At 45.1% G+C, this 19,572-nt stretch overlaps 2 protein-coding genes across 4 annotated transcripts in view; one reads left to right on the forward strand and one right to left on the reverse strand.

Moving 5' to 3' along the window:
* The window catches only part of TNFRSF17 (TNF receptor superfamily member 17), a 138,091-nt gene extending 133,701 nt beyond the window's left edge, over positions 1–4,390 (reverse strand). For all 3 annotated transcript variants that reach the window (XR_006548250.1, XR_006548251.1, XR_006548252.1), the window contains exons 1-2: positions 4,017–4,390; positions 435–503 (exon numbers count right to left, since the gene is read on the reverse strand). The gene's annotated coding sequence lies outside the window, so the exon portion shown is untranslated. The remainder of the gene's footprint in view (positions 1–434; positions 504–4,016) is intronic.
* Positions 4,391–4,539: 149 nt separating this feature from the next.
* On the forward strand, positions 4,540–17,085 carry RSL1D1 (ribosomal L1 domain containing 1). Its single transcript, XM_025275066.2, has 9 exons — positions 4,540–4,729; positions 7,247–7,386; positions 9,817–9,955; positions 10,839–10,987; positions 11,075–11,176; positions 13,222–13,315; positions 13,404–13,529; positions 14,398–14,670; positions 16,455–17,085. The coding sequence occupies exons 1-9, from the start codon at positions 4,631–4,633 to the stop codon at positions 16,779–16,781; spliced, it is 1,449 nt and encodes a 482-aa protein (XP_025130851.1). The 5' UTR covers positions 4,540–4,630; the 3' UTR covers positions 16,782–17,085.
* Positions 17,086–19,572: the final 2,487 nt, after the last annotated feature.

Below are 19,572 nucleotides of genomic sequence, written 5' to 3' on the forward strand. Positions count from 1 at the left end.
TAAAACTAGTGCTCACTAATGGCTAATTTAGGTCTTAATAAATAGCAGGCATGGATATTTAGAAAGGGATAAAATTCCTTGAGAAATTTCACTGAACATGAGAATGGTTTCAAATACAACAGAGCAAAAAGAATGAGGATTTTTAAAAAAATTATTTGAATTAAAAGGTCATTGATGACTTTAGAGAGAATAGTAATAGTGTGATTGAAATGAAAGAGTTAGGAGAAAGCTGAAAGCGCTTTATAGCACTTGACTACAAAGACAAAACAAGATAGGGGAAAAAAATAGCACGGCACTATTGCTTAAGAACACACATGAAGCACAAAGCCAGCTACTGGAGAAAAGGGAAATGAAGACAATGGAAGAGGAGGAAAATTAAAAGAGTAAAGCCTTCAGAAGGTAAGACGGGATTCACAGATTCAGTGTCCACTCACCACGTGCCACGCAGACCTTGTGTGTACCAAGTAAACTTGAACCCCAGTTCTGGTCTCAAAGGACTCAATCTAGTGCATAGAGGAAACAAACTAATCAACAGTCACTATCACACAAGGGTGAAAACACTAAATTTAGAGAAGAACGCTTCTTACCATTGCTATTCTTTCAGTTTGTAAGTAATCTAAGTTCATGCGGCAGCTTATAAAAATTACAGCATTGATCACATCCTGCCTCATAGGTCTTACTTTGCCCTAATGCCCTGTTAAGTTGTAAACTCCCTGGTAGTAAGCACATACACGAGTTGCGACCTATTGAAAGTGAATAGGATAAGACCACAGATGTTCAATCTGGAGAAATAAAAAATGCTAACTAGTAATTCAGCAGATGCTTTAGAGGTTAACATAGCATTTATATCTACATAAATCTATATTTAAATATATAATCATGTCCAACTCTTTGTGACCCCATGAACTGTAGCCTGCCACGCTCCTCTGTCCATAGGATTTGCCAGGCAAGAGTATTGGAGTGGGTTGCCATTTCCTTCTCCAGGGGATCTTCCTGACCCAAGGATTGAACCCGTGTCTCCTACATTGCAGGCAGACTCTACCGACTGAGTCATCAGGGAAGACAGAGAGATAGATAAGCAAGTGCTATTATATATGTTATCATTGATAGTAAGGAGAACTGGCAATATAAAGAATTCCCTGGGACACAAAAATAATTTCACTTACTTCATCTGCCTTAGCCTGGGCTTCCCTGGTGGTTCAGATGGTAAAGCGTCTACCTACAATGAGGGAGACCTGGGTTCAATTCCTGGGTCAGGAAGATCTCCTGAAGAAGGAAATGGCAACCCACTCCAGTATTCTTGCCTGGAAAACCCCATGGACAGAGGAGCCTGTTAGGCTCCAGTCCTTGGGGTCGCAAAGAGTTGGATACGACTGAGTGACTTTACTTTCACTTTCATCTGCCTTAATGGTAAATAAAGTTTAAAATATACCAATGTTCCTTTTTCTCTCTCACTCATATCTCTCATAATCCTTTCACTGAAATTGTTTTCTATAAGGTCACCATGACTTAATTGCCCAACAAATGGCTTTTCAGAAGTTCTTCAGTATTTATGGTATTAACACATCCTCACTTCTCCATTCCTAAGCACCCTCTTGGTTTTCTTTTACATCCTAAACTATTTCTCGATTTGATAGGCTCTTTTTTCTCCTGTCTCCTAACAGGGTTTCTCCATACCCCTATTCTGACTCTCTGCTGCTGCTTGTGGCAATCTCATGTATTTCCAGTTTCCTTTTTTCTTTTCAGCCTTCCTGTGCAGCCTGTGGGATCTTAGTTCTCCCTGCAGTGGAAGCTTGGAGTCTTAACCATGGGACCACCAGGAAAGTCTCACTTGGTTGCCTGAGTAGTCTCAGGACTTCTCTAAGTTTCACCCAGAGCAAGTAATTTGAAAAACAGAAAGAGGGAGGGGAAAAGAACACTTAAGGTTGAACCTATAGTCTTTTTATAACCTAATTTCAAAGTGACATCCCCTCACTTCTGCTCTATTCTATTTACTAAAAGCAAATCACTAAGTCGAGCCCTTACTCAAGCGACAGGGGAATGAAACTCCATCACTTAAGGCTTCAGTGAATTTGTGGGCACGTGACTCTTTTAACCACTACAATACCACAGAAAGATCAACCTTCCTAAAGTCTAATTCATTACTAATTCCTCTTCTTCCCTGCTGCTGCTACTGCTGCTAAGTCACTTCAGTCGTGTCCGACTCTGTGTGACCCCATAGACGGCAGCCCACCAGGCTCCCCCGTCCCTGGGATTCTCCAGGCAAGAACACTGGAGTGGGTTGCCATTTCCTTCTCCAGTGCATGAAAGTGAAAAGTGAAAGTGAAGTCGCTCAGCCGTATCCGACTCTTAGCGACCCCATGGACTGCAGCCTTCCAGGCTCCTCCGTCCACGGGATTTTCCAGGCAAGAGTACTGGAGTGGGGTGCCATTGTCTTCTCTTCTTCCCTGAGACCAGTTCAAAAACCTTGTATCTGTATGGTTTCTCCAAAATATAAAACTTCAGCTTGATAATAAATCCCTTAACCTACCCACGCTAGCCTCATCTCCTCCTTCTCCCCTCTGCACATCCCTACTCCAGCCACTTACTACTTCCAAACACCACCATCCTCTTTTACCAGAATTCACGCTGTTCCCTTGGCCTGGAAGTCTGGCTCTGAACTTGAATTCAGGTGACACAGCATGCGGCAGCCCTGATGTTCTTTTCAGAATACTAGGAGACACAGTACATGCAGCCTAAAGTAACAGCTCATTATCATGTTAAAATGAATTCCAATCTGCTAGCAGATCAATCTGGAATTCCATTTAGAATTCCAGATTCTAAAACAGGCAAGTGGGAATTGGTGCCAAAGGTTTAGAACATTTTTCCTACAAGTTTTTGATTAAAGACAAAATGAGACATAATACTGTAAACTAACTGTATTTCAGTAATTTTTTTTTTTTTTTTAAGATAAAGTCAGTATTAGAGATCAGCAGAACTCCCCTTTTTTCAGCTTTGGCAATAAGGAAGGAGCATTTCCTTGAAAGCAACTGACATGGAAAGCATCCCACTCCCATCCTTTCAAAATTTCATAGCTTTTTAAGAAACATATTTGACTTACAATACAGTGTTAGTTTCAGGTGTACAACACAGCGATTCAGCTAATTTCTTTATCAGTAATTCTTTGCTGCTTATCTATTTTATGTACAGTAGTTTGTGCTTAATCTTTTTAATTAAACTTTTTATTTTGTATTCGAGTATAGCCAATTAACAATGTGTGACAGTTTCAGGTGGACAGAAGATGGACTCAGTCATACATACACATGGATCTAGAGCTCTTTGCAAAACGAGCCAACCTGAATATCCATCAAAAAGCTCCTAAAAAAAGCTCTGGTGGTCAAAGGCCATATGGCTGTAAAAACAAACAAACAAACAGAGGCAAAGACTTAAGTACTGACTTGGACAACCTCTAAGATACCTTAAGAGAAACGGGCAACGTACAGAACGATGGGCACAGAGCTTACTACTTGTCTTAAAAAAGAAAAAAAAAAAAAAAAACAACAAAAACTAAATTGAAGCCCAACCATCCATAAATAGAAAAAAGTATAAGTTTCCTAAACATACGTAGACGGAGAAGGCAATGGCACCCCACTCCAGTACTCTTGCCTGGAAAATCCCATGGATGGAGGAGCCTGGTAGGCTGTAGTCCATGGGGTCGCGAAGAGTCAGACAGGACTGAGCGACTTCACTTTCAGTTTTCACTTTCATGCACTGGAGAAGGAAATGGCAACCCACTCCAGTGTTCTTGCCTGGAGAATCCCAGGGACCGGGGAGCCTGGTGGGCTGCCGTCTCTGGGGTCGCACAGTCAGATACGACTGAAGCGACTTAGCAGCAGCAGCAGCAGCACACATACGTAGAACATCCCTGGGAAGCTCCAGGAGAAACAGGTAACCAGTGGTCACCTGTGGGGCCGCGGGGAGGGAGAAGGGCCTTCTCCCGTTCTCCAGTCTGCACCGTTAGCTGCACTTGCTCTTACCTCCCGCCTCTGTGAAACTCGAAGCTCAGGAGATCGGCCCCGGCTCACCGTTCGGGCCCCACACCGCTTAACGACTCGCCCGGTGTTTCCCGTGCACGGAACCGTCACCAGCCGGCGGGGAAGGGCCTGTGGCTGGGGAGCGGCGGGGGTTCGCCCCAGGTCACCCGGCAGGTAGGTGGTGGGGCCAGATTCCCCACGTCCCGCGCCTCCTGCTCCAAGATCGGGGTCCACCCAGAGCGGGTGGCCCCACCGGGTGGGCGGACAGGCCTCCTTTTCCACTTCAGGGCGCTCGCCCGCTTTCGTGGAAGAATGAGAGCCAAGCGTTGCCAGGCTGCTCCCCGCGCCTCACAGACACCGGGAGCTGAAGAAACTTGAGAGGCATCTATGCCCCTCGTCGTAGCGACTCAGATCGCAGAGAGAGAACCTACCTCAGTTTGCTCCAGCCCGCCTATCTCTGACACCGCGACGCCGAAGCGCCCGACCCCGCGCTCCCGGAAGTGACGCGAGCGTCCGGTTCCCGCCTCCCAGCTTCCGGCTACGGGCGTGTGTCCGCGCGTGCGCACGGAGAGCGAGCTCTCGCGTAGGCACGCGAGTCTGCACGCGGTGAGGGCGACATGGAGGCTTCGGCTTCTAACCCGCCGTCAACCTCACCCGAGACTTCAGCTTCGACTCCAGAGACCCCGGCCGGCCCGGAGCAGCTGGACGAAGAGCAGGTGAGTGGCCCCCGGGCGGGGAGTTTGGAAGCGGGGCGGCCGAGGCCTTGTGAGTCGCGGATTCCTAGGGCGGGCTCCGCGCCGGTGTGGACGCCTTCTGGGCTTAGGGTAGCTCGTTTGCGGTGTTCTCCGCTCTCCCGCTGCCTTAAACAGCCGGCTAGATGCCCGCCTCCTCCAGCCCTGCGGCCTGGCTCTCTTGAGTTGATTTTTTTTTTAATGGCCGCTCCGCGCGGCTTTCGGGGTTCTAGTTCTCCGACTAGGGATGAAACCCGTGCCATCTGCAGTGCGAGCTCAGAGTCCTAACCGCCGGACCGCCAGGCGAGTCCCTTATCTTGAATTGGATTTCAGGTATACCTTGGGGCCCTGGAGTGAGGCCCACCTGGCTCTGCTTCCCTGCCGTTTGCCTTTTTTGCTTTTGTTTCTGACAATTCATAAACCTCTCAGTTGATTGCAAATAATTAGCGCAGAACACAGAGTAGCCTCCAGGGAGAAATCCTGGGAGGAGGCGTCGCAGCACAAGCAGAAGTCCGGCAGCTGGTCTCTTTAACAAGCCCGAGAGGGAAGCAGGCTCCTACTGAAATAAGGCCTTCCGGCAGTATCCGTCTGCAACAGCTCTCAGCAGCATGGAGACGCGTCCTCCAGCGAGGAGACATCACGTCTCTCGGCTCCGGGGTCCCTTTTTGAGGAGTGGTGGTAAAGAACCCACCTGCTAGTGCAGGAGACATAAGAGACGCAGGGTTTGATCCCTGGGTGGGGAAGATCCCCTGGAGAAGGAAAGAGCAACCCATTCCAGTGTTCTTTCCTAGAGAATCCCATGGACAGAGGAGCCTGGTGGGTCCATGGGGTTCTCAAGAGTCAGACACCACTGAAGAGACTTAGCACACACAGTTATTACAGGGGAGTGGGTCATGGCTCTATCAGTTGCTCCTTCTGTTTCACACATGTTGCCCATCAAATTTCTCATCTAAAGTAACACTCTCAGTTTATCACTCTGAGACACTTGCAGTCTTACAGCAGGTTTTTAAAAAATATTTATTTGACAGATCCGGGTCTTAGTGGCCTCATGTGGAAACTCTTGGTTGCTGCATGTGGATCTAGCTCCCTGACCAGGGTTGGAACCCAGGCCCCTGAATTGGAAGCACAGAGTCTTAGCCACTGGACCACCATGGAAATTGCTAGCAGATGTTTTAAAACAACTGATACGGAAGTTCATGCTGGCCACTGTGACTCCATTTTGAACTGCCTCACAGAGTTTTTGTAGTTCCATCACTAAGTCATGTCCAACCAGAGCATACCAGGCTCCTCTGTCCTTCACTATCTCCTGGAGTTTATGTCCACTGAGTCAGTGATGCTATCCAACCATCTCATCCTCTGCTGCCCCCTTCTCTGAGTTTAACATTGCTTAAATGTTTTAAGTTTTTCACAAGATGAGTAGGTATCAGAACACAAAAGGAATCACCTTATAACAGCAATACAGTGGGGCAAGAGAAAAGGGAATGTCTCTAAAACAGGCCCAAATTATACCTTGAAAACCACACGACTGGTTTGGCTCCTTCTGGGTATTCTAAAGGAATGCTTTTTTAAGCAAGTTTTCCCTTTCAGTTCAGTCGCTCAGTGGTGTTCAACTCTTTGCGACCCCATGAAGCACAGCACACCAGGCCTTCCTGTCCATCGCCAACTCCCAGAGTTTACTCAGTCATGTCCTTTGAGTCGGTTTTGCCATCCAACTATCTCATCCTCTGTCGTCCCCTTCTCCTCCTGCCTTGGATCTTTTCCAGCATCGGGGTCTTTTCCAGTGAGTCAGTTCTTCACATCAGGTGGCCAAAGTATTGGAGTTTCAGCTTCAGCATCAGTCCTTCCAGTGAATATTCAGGACTGATTTCCTTTAGGATGGACTGGTTTTCCCTTTAACATTCTGATTAGGCTTTGTTAGAAATAAAGCTGCAAATTAGGAAGCTTTATTTTTTATTCATTTTTATTGGAGTATAGTTGCTTTACAACATTGTATTAGTTTCTGCGGTACAGCAAGATGAATAAGCTGTATGTATACACATACCCCCTGCAGTTTGGCCAAGTCGCTTGATCCTTGGTAACTTCCTCGGATTTAAAAATGGGCTCTGCTCTCCAGGATCAGAGAAGGTGATGCAAACAAAGCAAAGGGGCCGGGGGCGCCTGGCGCATGATAGGCACTCAGAAAATGTGAGACGCAGATGTACTGTGCTTTTATGAGGTTTGCTGCCTTCATTGTCGAGTGCGGGGGAAGCTGCTCCCGCTTAGTGTTTTGTTTTGGCCTTGCAGGGACCTGTGCCTCCTGCAGTGGAAACTCAGAGTCTTAACCACTGGACTTCAGGTGGCTGCATTCCTCTGATTACAGATTGCACAATCTTGATGAGTATGGTTGTGGAGATTACCTGCGAAAATAGAAATTGAGCAGGGGCAAATTCTGGGGAGGGGCTAGATTTTGAATTTTGCTAAATTCAATTGAAATTTGACTGACTTGTGTATCTCCACTTGCAGGTTAAGAAGGCAGTGGAGGCTCTGTTGGCACATTCCAGATCCAGGAAAAACGCAAATGAAAAACTTCTGAATGAGAATGAAAATTTCTTTTTAATGGTGGTATTATGGAAAATTCCAAGTAAAGAACTGAGGGTCAGATTGTAAGTTCTTGTTTTCTTCTTTTGCTGGTCTTAATTGCTTGGCTGTTTTGTGGAGCTTTAACAACTGTCAACTTAGTTTTTGGTGGAAACTTTGTAAACTCAAAATAATCTGATTTGAAAACCATCGGATTTAGACTTGCTTAAATTTTCTAAAAATTCCATCAGTTTTCTGAATGGTTAGTGGATGATTTGACCAAAGCCAGATTCAGTTCTGTTGAATCTGAAAACCTGGTTTTTGAGAGGACAAAAGTTAGAATAAATGAAACAGCTTTCGTATTTTCATAGAATCTGTTATCTTTCCATGTCCAACTAGTTCCAAGTTAAAATTACTGAGGTGCTAAACTCATTCCTATATACAGAGACTACTAAAAATTTGACAGTGAATTCCTTACAGAAAAGAAACCCATGAAGATTACACATTCTTATTGCTAGAACTCTTAGGTCAAAGATGCCAGACTTAGCAAATAAAAATACGGGGGAATTTTTTTGTTAGTGTAAGTAGGTCTCAAGTAGCATGGGGACATAATTATACTTAAAAAATGATTCAGGTTTAACTGGGTGTCCTATATTCTGTCTGGTAACCTGCCTCTCTGTGGAATCCTTCATTTCCAAAGCTAGCTCTGTTATAGAAAGCGAGATGCGGGATAGCTTTTCTTTCCCCCATAAGAGTGGAGGATAGGGGTTACGAATAACTACAATTGGAGATGTTATCCCCAGATGTCTGATGGTTAGGGCTTCACCTTCTTTTTTTTTTTTTTAATGTTGAATAGTTTCCCCTTTTTTTTTTGTTTCCTTTATTTTTATAGTATATTGTGGTGTTCCACGAGGGAAATTAAGGCCAGAACTAACAGTGTTATCAGATCGTCAGTTTTATTTCTGTAATTTTAAACTAGCTAGGATTTTCTCTATAATTTTGAGACTGGAAATTCCTCCTTAAGCCTAACTAAAATATTCACCTTAACCATGTCAATCATACTGCTGCGGCTGCTGCTACTAAGTCGCTTCAGTCGTGTCCGCAACAGACGGCAGCCCATCAGGCTCCCCCGTCCCTGGGATTCTCCAGGCAAGAACACTGGAGTGGGTTGCCGTTTCCTTCTCCAAGGGCTTCACCTTCTAATGCTGGAGGGTGCAAGTTCAATCCCTGATTGGGGAGCTGGGATCCCTCATGCCTCTTGGCCAAAGACAAAAAACAGAAACATTGTAACAAAGTCAATGAAGACATCTAAAAGCAATTTTTTTTTTTTTTTAAAGAATGATTACAAATTGGGAAGACGCCTTTAACCCTCAGACTCTCTTAACTCAGCCATGAGCAGCCCTAGCCATGTTGCTTTAGTTCCTGCTTCGCATATCCGGGTGTGCTCTTTGTTTATTCCACACTGTGGCCCTCACATTGTCCAGGTTATTTTCCCAACTGCTCACCTCTTGGTGCGGAGAAGGCAATGGCACCCCACTCCAGTACTCCTGCCTGGAAAATCACATGGACGGAGGAGCCTGGTGGGCTGCAGTCCATGGGGTCGCTAAGAGTCGGACACGACTAAGCAACTTCACTTTCACTTTTCACTTTCATGCATTGGAGAAGGAAATGGCAACCTACTCCAGTGTTCTTGCTTTGAGAACCCCGGGGACGGGTGGGCTGCCGTCTCTGGGGTCGCACAGAGTCGGACACGACTGAAGCGACTTAGCAGCAGCAGCACCTCTTGGTGATTTCTGCCACTTGCCGTCTCATTGTCCAAGTCCTGCTGCTGTGGCTTGCTCTCCTCTTAAACTAAGGAAATGTTTCCTCAGGACACACAGACCTAGCGCCCGAGCTAAGCCTTTTTTTCCCTTTTTGAGACTCAGCATAATGCGTGTTTGCTGGGGCCTGTGGGTTTGCTCAGTTTTCTGTTTCAGCTCTTAAGAGTTATGATTATGGAGCCCAGAGGTTTCTGCAAGGTAGCGTTCTGAAACAGAACTGCCCTGATGAAACTGAATTATTCTCGCGCTTCATAGTACATGTGTATATACAACAAATGTATAAAATGATGATCAGACTTCCCTAGCGGGCCAGCGGGTAGGATTCCACCTTCCAGTGCAGGAGGCATAGGTCTGAACCCTGGAAGGAACTAAAATGCCATGTGTCTTGTGGCCAAATAATAGTTACATTTATACTATTTTGAGTGTCCTTGATATATTTTAACTCTTAATCGCATCCCAAATGTTAATGGTATTTCGATCTGTGGATATTTGTGGTGATTTAGTATTTGAATCTTAACTTTTCTGTACCATTGAAAACTGTATGTATGTGTGTGCTGTGCTCAGTAGCTTATTTGTTTAAAAACCATGATAAAGTTTATTGAAATGATTGGATTTATTGTGTATTTTGTGGGATATAAACATATATATGATCAGTTATAATGCTTTATTCCTTGGTCTGTTTCATGTATTTTGCAGGTCTTTGCCTCATGGTATTCGATCAGATTTAGCAGACGTTTGTTTATTTACCAAAGATGAACCAAATTTAAGCTCTGAACAGACAGAACGTTATTATAAGAAGCTTCTAAACAACCATGGGATCAAAACCATTTCTCAGGTAGGGAGCAGGTTAATATTTTCAAGGCAACTAAAGTTTGGATTCAGTTGAAGTGACAAGAGGGTCTTCCCTGGTGGTCCAGTGGTTAAGATCCTGTGCTTCCACTGCAGGGGGCCTGGGTTTGAGCCCTGGTCAGGAAACTAAGATCCCTCATGCCTTTTGGCTCTCCCCCGTGCCTGGCCCCCCCAAAAAAAGATTTCAGTTGAAGTGACAGGTAATATATTACCTAGTACATATTCCTCTCCTGGGAATTTAATTTTTAACTTAATTTACCCATTGGCTTTGGGTAGGGCATATTCCCTCCAGCTTGTAATGAATGAGCTGTTGAGGTTGGTTGGCCTAAGAGCTCTACATGAGCATCAGTGATGTTTCTGTCTTGAAGATTTTACAGAAGGTTGCTCTGTTAAATTGCTCCTTTCTCCGGGGTGTCCTGGGTTTGCCTCTGGCTCAGCACCTCTTACCGTTTCTGTAGTTGGTGGTACAGTGTCTTTAGCCGAGGGTCCTGCTCATTCCTCTGTGTCCCCAGCGGTCAGTCTAGTACCTGTGCTATTTGAGGCACATTCGTGTCCGCTTAGCTGTGACTCCAGGGCATTTTAGAATCTAAACACAAATTGTCCCTGAATTTCTTCTTCTTGTCCAGGTTCTTAGTTTTTTTTGTGTTTTTATACTTTCTCTTTTTTCCCCCCTCTACTTTCTTTCTCCTTTTTCTTTTTTATCGAAGTATAGTTGGTTTACAATATCGTTTTGTATCTGTTGATCCCAAACTCCTAATTTGTCCCTCCCCTCCCCTCTCCCCTTTGGTAAACTTAAGTTTGTTTGCTGTGTCACTGAGTCTGTTTCTATTTTGTATATTCATGTTTTTACATTGTCTTAAATTTTCTAGATTATCCCCCTCCGAACTTTAAAAAAGGAATATAAAGCCTATGAAGCCAAGCTCCGCCTTTTGGGTAGTTTTGACTTCTTCATTACAGATGCCAGAATCAGGCGGCTCTTGCCCTCACATCTGGGGAGGCATTTCTACAACAGAAAGAAGTAAGTTTCTCAGCAGTGACCAGACTTGAGTAACGTGATGTTTATGGCTGTTATGTGCTGTGGTAAAGAGCCATTGTGTTGTTCTAGGGTTCCAGTATCTGTAAACCTTCAGTCTAAGACACTATCTAGAGAGATCAACGACTGCATTGGGGGAACTGTCTTAAACATCTCTAAGAGCGGCTCTTGCAGGTAGGTAAAAGGCGTGAAGGTGTGCCTCTGTTTAATTTTGTCTTTAGTAATGGTTTTATTGGGGTTGCAGAGTCGAACACGACTCAATGAACAACAGCGGTGGCTGTATAAACATTTATAAGATGGTGTTGATGAAATCAGATTCTTCAGATAAACTAAAATTCATTCCTTAGAAGTATTCAGTTCTCTAGAACGGTGCTGCCCCCTAGAACTTTCCCCAGTGCTGGAGACGGTCTGTGGCTGTGCAGTCTCACAGGAGAATGAGCCACGCATGGGTGCTGAGCTCGTGATGTGGCTGCTGCAGCTGAAGAACCGAATTTCCAGCTTCACTTGTTTTTAGCTGAATTTAAAAAGGCATGTCTGCTGACTTTTACTGTATTGGATAGGGCACCTCCAGATGTTCAGGAAAACAGGAGAATAAGACCGATGCTTAGGGAATGTTAGTAGTTCTGGGCTTCTGTGTTGACCAGCATCATTTGTCCTTTAAAGTCAAGGCCCACTTCAGTCTTGCTTTAACTTCTTGAGAAGTGAGTTCTTCATCTCCCCTGTTTTACCAGCCCGTCTTATATCTCGGCATGGTCTCATGGAGCTTCTCTTTGCTGGAATGCTGAGCTGGGTGGAATCCCCACACCCACCAAAGACCTTTTAGGACAGTGACTGCATCCCAGCCTTCAGATGGACAGAGCAGCTCAGCCTTTTTCTTTTTTTTAATTAGACTCAGAAGCAAGTTGAGTTTGAGTGCTTGAAGGGATGGTTAAGTTTGAGTTGTGTGGAGGAACATAATTCAACATCATTTCATAAAACACGTAATCTGATGACTGGGACATCTGTGGTGTAGGGATGAGCGACTGCCAGTAGGGCAGGGCTGTAGAGCCTTTCCACCCAGAGATACCCCGGAAGCCCATGTGGACCCAGTGGTCACATCCATAACGAAACAGGCTCACCAGGGAGGCCACCCCTCAGCAGTGTCTCCGGCCGAGTTAGAGCAGGGCATGGCTGGGGAGACTGGTGGACTCTGGTGTCATCTTCTGCCTGCAGGTGGGAACCCTCCTACTTGGGTGAGTTAAGCAGCTGAGTAGAGTTGATGGTCAGGCCTGGACCCCCCACTCTATATTTATAGGCTGACATAAAAGTAGTGGTTTATGGGAATCAGTTAGCTTGAGGGTCAGAGGCCTGGTTCAGGGTGTGTTGCAGGTCAGTGCCAGTGGGCACACAGAATGGGCGAGCCCCTTCTTTGGTTTGAGAGAGGTGGGATCAGCAGCCCATATCACCCTCATTCTGCAGATACCCCACCAACAGCCAGCCTGCCTGTCAGCTCCCCTGGCAGGGAGAGTGGGAGCTGGCAGGACCAGGGGACCTGGTGGCTGAGCTGTGGGCGCTTCTGGACTCTCCAGTGGCCCATGGGTGCCTTCTGCTTCAGCTGAGGAGATAGTTTTGCTCTCGGCCAGAATATGCTATTCCACAAGCAGCTGATGCTGCGTCAGGGCAGTGGGGCTATAAAAATAGCAAGCGGTCCTCCTGGGAGTGGGTCTTTTCCAGAGCAGCCACTGTTGGGGGTTATCACCCTCAGCAAAGCTTGAGGGCTGGCTCAGGGACCTGTGTTCTCTAGAACGCAGGTAGAATTTCCTGTGGCCCTCCCCGCTGACCCTCCCAACCTCACACGATTATGTGCCAGCTCCTCAGTCACTTCTTATTTTGATGGCGGGGGTATAGTTACTTCACAAAGTTGTGCTAGTTTCTGCTGTACAGTGACGCGAATCAGCCGTACATATACATGTACCCCCTCCCTCCTGGATTTCCCTCCCATCTAGGTCACCAGAGAGCAGCAGCTAATCACCTCTTGATATTTCAGGAGGAAGATATTTCTTCTAGAACAGGAAAGATGATCATCTTCTCTTAAAATAAATGGAGGACCTGAATATCTTAGTGTTTCTACCCTAAAAAAAATGTTTGAGTTGTGTACTTCTGTTTGTCATATACCAGCCTATGCTTTATTTTGAGAAGCAAGTTACATTTTCACGTCTCTGTGTCGGATGCTTTTCCAGCACTATCCGCATTGGTCACACGGGGATGCCGATTGAGCACATCGTGGAAAATGTTGTTGCTGTTGCAAAAAGTCTCTCGCAGAAACTGCCGGAGGTACGGTCTTACAGATGTCTCACAGTCAGTCCTTCATATTAAAGAAGCAAAACCCGCATGGGTGACATTGCTCTTCTGTCTGTTTCAGAAGTGGGAGAGTGTGAAGCTCTTGTTCGTGAAGACTGAGCGGTCGGTTTCCCTGCCTGTCTTCTCTTCCTTTGTCAGCAGTCAGGGTGAAGCCAAGGGACTCCGCATACGAGACCTGTTGAAAAAGGTTAGTAGAAGTTCATATCCTGGACAGGCTTCATCATGTTTGTAAGCATAGCCCAAGAAGAGAGAACAGAGGTTCAGAAGAGCCTGCAGGAGAGGCTGAGAGGAAGAGGAAACCCAAAATCGAGGCTGTTGAGTACTTGGTTATTTGTGGGCAAAATGTAAGACTGCTTGAGGCTGACATGCCTCTTGGTTCTGGTGTGTGGGTTTTAAGTACTGCTGGTACTATTGTGAAAAGTGGCAGGAGAGAAAGTGGACCCTTTTGTTATTGGTTGGACCAGTCTCCTAGTTGATTCAGTCTTTCTCCAGCCCTGTTCATCCATGTGTCCAGTGAGTGGTTTTTTTGTTGTTTGTTTACATGCCCGAACAACAATGTCCAGTATATAAGGTATGCTACACACATCCTCCCGTATTCTTTAAATCATCTTTAGGTTATAATACTGAATGCAGTGTGAACGCTATGTAAAGAGTGCAGCAAATTTAAGTTTTGCTGTTCTGAACTTTGGGGATCCCGCCCCCGAATATTTTTGATTCACATCTGGTTGAGTTTGTAGATATGGAACCCTGCATGTATGGAAGACCAGCTATTTCACAACACATACTGTACAGTTCCGAATTATTCATAACTCGACCTGTAGACGAAGTTGACTTCCACACAGCCGGTGACCACACGCTTCACATACCCAGGTTCTGGATAGAATTCACCACATAAAATGCACCTTTAGCTGTGGAGTTGGGTTTCAAGTGGTGGCAGTGGGGCTCGTTTGCTTGGATCTTGGGCAGGTCTAGGCCCTTTCAGGAGCTGACGAAAGACCTGACTACACGTGCTAAGAAGATTCCACCTTTAAAATTACGCTTGGTTCTTTTTGGAGGTATCAAAGAAAAGCCGGAAGAAGACAGACAGAGCTCTTAAAAGACAGCAGGAGAAGAAAGAAAAGAAGCTTCTGAAGCAGGCTGCAAAGGCCAAACCTGCCCCAACAACCGATGCAGTGGCCCCCAAAACTGGGGGCGTTCCAGCCCAGGACCCTGCACCCCAGGAGGAGACCGGTGGGGTGAGCGCCCTTCCTAAAGCACAAGACGATTCTGAAGATGAAATCCCATTGCTGGTGCCATTGAAGGAAACTCCAGCTGCAGGAAGCGCCAAGGTATTTTCATTAATATTGGTGCCCGTTGTGGATGGGTTCTGGGGCCCACGTGTGCCGGCAGGCACTGCTGAGGGACAGGGAGTGCTACACCTGGGAGGCAGCTCTTGTAGAAATTTGTGAAGCAAGGGATGAAAAATACCAGGGTGAGCCCCAAGAACCTCTGACTGACTCTGCTCCCCTCCTCAAATATTGGAGTGACCTGTAGTCAGCCAAGGCTTTCTTCATGTACCTTGGAATCGAGGGAGACTCAGCCATATTAATAATGCTAATAATTCAACCATGTTGCCTGTGGTTTTGAAGAGCAGATTCCGTTTGTGAAGATAAGTTCTCAGTCACCACATAATTGATCTCAGAAAACTTACCTGAGGGGAAACTTGGGTGCTGGGTCCTGCCTCTGACACCTTTGCAAACACTCGGTCCTGCATGGCTCTTAATGGAAGTCTGACTTCATGGGTTTCAGAGGAGGTGGTTTAAAGGAACTGAGTTTTTTTCTTTTGGGGTGCTTTGTTAATGTTTTCACTCAGAGTATCCATCCAGCTATTGAGGAGAGACCTCAGAGTCAGAGGGGAGCAGTGGGTCCTTTTAAAAAGGAGATTGGAGGGTGGCCCTTGCCATATGTCAGGGAGACTCACAGCCTCTCTGGGCATAGCCCGTCAGGGTTGTCCCATGGCTGTCCCTGCATTTTACCTATTAGGTATATTTTTGTAACAGTAATCCTTAAAATCCTTCAAATTCTGTTGAAATTCTTTGAACAGAATTATAATTTTTCTCTGTTAGTGAAAATATTCCTTTTAAAGTATCCCCAAAGTGCTATTGAGATTTTTTTAATACACTTGAAATTAATGTTGATGATTAGTATGTTTACTGTAAGCAGTATAATTGTTTCTAGAAGTAAGCTGTATTTGTTTTAACGTGACTGGAAGGTGATACGCTGGAGGGGAAAGCATCACTGCCGGGGTTATACAGTTCAAGAGTATTCAAGTGTCAGCATTTCCCTGGAGGTCCAGTGGTTGGACTCGGCGCTTTCACTGCCATGGTCCCGGGTTTGATCCCTGGTTAGGGAACTGAGATCCCATAAGCTGTGCAGCATGGTTGGAAAAGAGTGTAGAAGTGTGTGTGCCTTTTGAACCACCTAGGAAATTTGGGGAAAGATACGAAAGTTTCATCGTATTTTTAATGGTTTTCAAAATTTCCGTCTGTTTTATATTGTCAGAAACAAAGTCCTTTTGGTGGTTTTGTCTATATTGTCTCTCTGTGTGGGACACAATCCATTGCTGGAATGTTGTCCTCGGATCATCTAGGGTGTTTGAAAAATCCAGGCGTCCCAGCCTGGAGTACAGTCCCCGCTTTTTTCTAACATGCCCTACAGTTGGTTTTAACTGGGTAGCCAGCCAACCAACCTGGTTTTCAGCAGGGTAACCCACTGCCCTAACACACATATAGGGAATTTACTCCTGAGGGTGAAGAAAAGTCAGGATGAGGTCACAGGTCTCCCTGCTGTGCTCCCCACGTGTGCTTCCCGGAGCCCTTAGCCCCAGCCATAGGAAAAGATGGTTTTCCGCTGATTGCACCAAGAAAATGCTAGGGTCCTTTCTACAGTCATTAATAATGAAATGCAGCTAGCTGCCTTTCAGAACGTTTGCAAGGCAGAAGGAAAAGCCGTTGCTTACAATTTGTGCTGCAGTGTGCCTTTTAGGGGTTCTCTAAATTTTAAGAACAGAAGCTCTTTGGGTTACATTGTTAGTAGTCTGCCCCATATTCACCCACCTTTTTCTTTTTCTTAGATACAAAAAGCTGCAATAGGAAAGAAGTCTCCGAAAAAGAGTCCTGGTCCCAACACAGCTCGTGGGAAGAAGAGAAAGGCCTCCCCAGCCCTGGAGACCCCAATAGCTGTGGAGCCCAAGACCCCAGGGAAAGGCCCAGGGAAGAAGGCCAGAGTCAAAGAAGAGGTGGAGAAAGAAAGAAACTCTTCCCTGGGGAAAAAAGACCCAAGACAGACTCCCAAAAAGCCAGAGGCCAAGTTCTTCACCACTGCTAGTAGCTCTGTGAAAAAAGCCCCCCGTACCCTGACACAGCGACCCAAAAAACCCAAAGTACCCCAGTCAGCCTAAAAGCAGAGACTCAACCAGCAGGAAACTCAACTATCCGAAGAGCTTGTAAAAAAAAATACCTGGGTTCTGACTCTGACCCCTGCTGCAACCTCAGAGTGAGGCCTACCTAAACTTCAGTATATTTTTTAATACCTCCACAAGTAATTCTGATAAATATTCATGGATGTATAAGAACCAGTGGTTGGAAGTAGGTCCATTTATTTTGTTGTTCTTCTGTGTATTTGCTAATGTAATAGAGGGAAAGTATAGTGCTTCTTCGTGGTTGTGTTTTTTATTATTAAAGTGTCACATTTGTTTCACGATACACTGTTGGCATTCCAAATCTTGTTGGTGTTTTACTTGAATGCCTATGAGATAATTCTTGACTTCATGTGATTTCAGCCATTTGTTCACTTGACAGCTCCATTACAGTAATTTGTGCAGACGTATCCAGAGCTTGTCTGCAGGCCACTGGTGGACTTACATGCGAATCAGCCATGGAACTGGTGACCAACTCCAGTTTCATGGCCCCCATGCCGAGATGGATCTTGGAAAAGACCCTTGAATCAGAAATAAAATAATTGATTCCATGACCCAAGGTTCCAGATCACTGAATTAGCATGCATTTGTTGAGGGAAATTAACTGTCATCAGTTAGAGAAACCCTGGATCCAATCCTGCACGTTGGAGGCGAGAAAATACTTATTTCTCATAGCCTTTCCTTATTCCTCCAGATTACTCCTCACCCTACATAGACTTACTTTCCTAGGGGAGGAAGCTCAGGAGAAAAGACTATAAAACTTCAAGTCATCGTCAAACATACCTGAGGCAATAAATTGACTTTGCAGGTACTTCCACTGAATTTGAACTGGAGTGTATGTCTCTAGTAGTAAGTGATGTAGTCGCTAGTACAGAAAGGACAAAGTGAGGCATGCTTTCAAAGATCACGTCATTGATGAATAGAACGACTAAAGGAATAAGAGTTTAGGTGGTTCTCCAGGTTTTTAAATCATGAAAGCTTTTGAAACACAAAGTTTCTCACTCCGTTGTCCTTTTAAACTGTTTAAAGTGAGTATACTACATTTAATGTCGGGGTTTAGCATAATTGATTTGTTTACCATAGAAACTAGGTTCTATGGGAAGGTGTATTTAAGACCATAAACCTATAATTCAAAAATAAAAAGGCAATCCAATTTTTTAAATGAGCAAAGGGTTAGAATGGACATTAGCCCAAAAGAGATAACAGATGACCAACAAGCACTTGAAAAGATGATCATTAGTCATCAGGAAAATGCTAATCAAAACCACAACAAGATACACCACTTGACCCTAAAAGACAAGAGGGATATGAAGAAATTGGGATGCATTGCAAATGGCAATATGAAATGGTGCAGCTGCTTTGGAAAACAGTGGTCATTTTTTGAAACAGCATAAAACAGAGTTAACCACGTCCATTCCTTTGTATACACCCAAGGACGTTAAGAACATAGGTCCACAGAAAGATTTGTACTTGGAATGTTTATAGCAGCATTATCATAATGGAGAACAAGTAAAAACAACCCAATGTCCATCAGCTGATGAATAGATAAACAAAATGTAATATATCCATTCAATGGAATATTATTAAATCGCAAAAAGGAATGACCAACTGATACATCATTCCACATGGATGGGCCCTGAAAATACTATGACCTGTTAACCTCCAAGTCCAAACTTTGAAGGTGGGATTGTGTGTTTCCATGTGCAGTCACATAAGGTGGCCCACGTGTCTGGCATATATTGTCGGGTGTGCATCTTCTGTGAGTAGTTGTGCTTTTATGCACAGTTCTGTATAGAGTACAGTCATAAGATATCTTTATTTCAAGCCCAGGGTGTCTGGATCAAGAGGGTGGATAGAATTGAATCTAGCAAGGAACCAGAACCAGTGCCAACATCAGGGGTGAGTGAAATTGCAGCTCACCCTCCATCTCCTATTGCTGGTGATCCTTCAACGCTACTATCTTCTCCCTCCTCCATCAGTCACTCTTCTTGCCTGTTCACTCGATGCCAGCCCCTTAATGCCAGCTGTTGTACTGTCCTAGGTCCTGTATCCTAAGATTAAAAATATTTTCCTTGATTTCTGTGTTTGTTTTTAATGCACTATTTGTGTGAAAAGTTTTATAAACCTATTACAGTACAACACTATATCAGTTCAGGTCAATCGCTCAGTCATGTCTGACTCTGCAACCTCATGGACTGCAGCATGCCAGGGTTCCCTGTCCATCACCAACTCCCGGAGCTTGCTCGAGCTCACGTCCATCAAGTCAGTGATGCCATCCAACCATCTCATCCTCTGTCGTCCCCTTCTCCTCCTGCCTTCAGTCTTTCCCAGCATCAGGGTCTTTTCCAAGGAGTCAGTTCTTCACATCAGGTGGCCAAAGTATCGGAGCTCCAGCTTCAGCATCAGTCCTTCCAATGAATATTCAGGACTGATTTCCTTTAGGATGGACTGGTTGGATCTCCTTGCAGTCCAAGGGACTCCCAAGAGTCTTCTCCAACACCACAGTTCAAAAGCATCAATTCTTCAGTGCTCAGCTTTCTTTATAGTCCAACTGTCACATCCATACATGACTCCTGGAAAAACCATAGCTTTGACTAACAGACCTTTGTCAGCAATGCCGTGCATGCACAAGTCCTTTTGAAGGAGATGGTCATTACCATCATTATCCCTACCATAGTTTGGCCTCAGGCCAAACAACAGGGAGGTAACACAGCCCCACCCATTGGAATAAGACCCAGTTTCACCAACAGTCTCTCCCATCAGGAAGCTTCCA

The sequence above is a fragment of the Bubalus bubalis genome, chromosome 24 (genome assembly GCF_019923935.1).
Source record: "Bubalus bubalis isolate 160015118507 breed Murrah chromosome 24, NDDB_SH_1, whole genome shotgun sequence".
Lineage (NCBI taxonomy): Eukaryota > Metazoa > Chordata > Mammalia > Artiodactyla > Bovidae > Bubalus > Bubalus bubalis.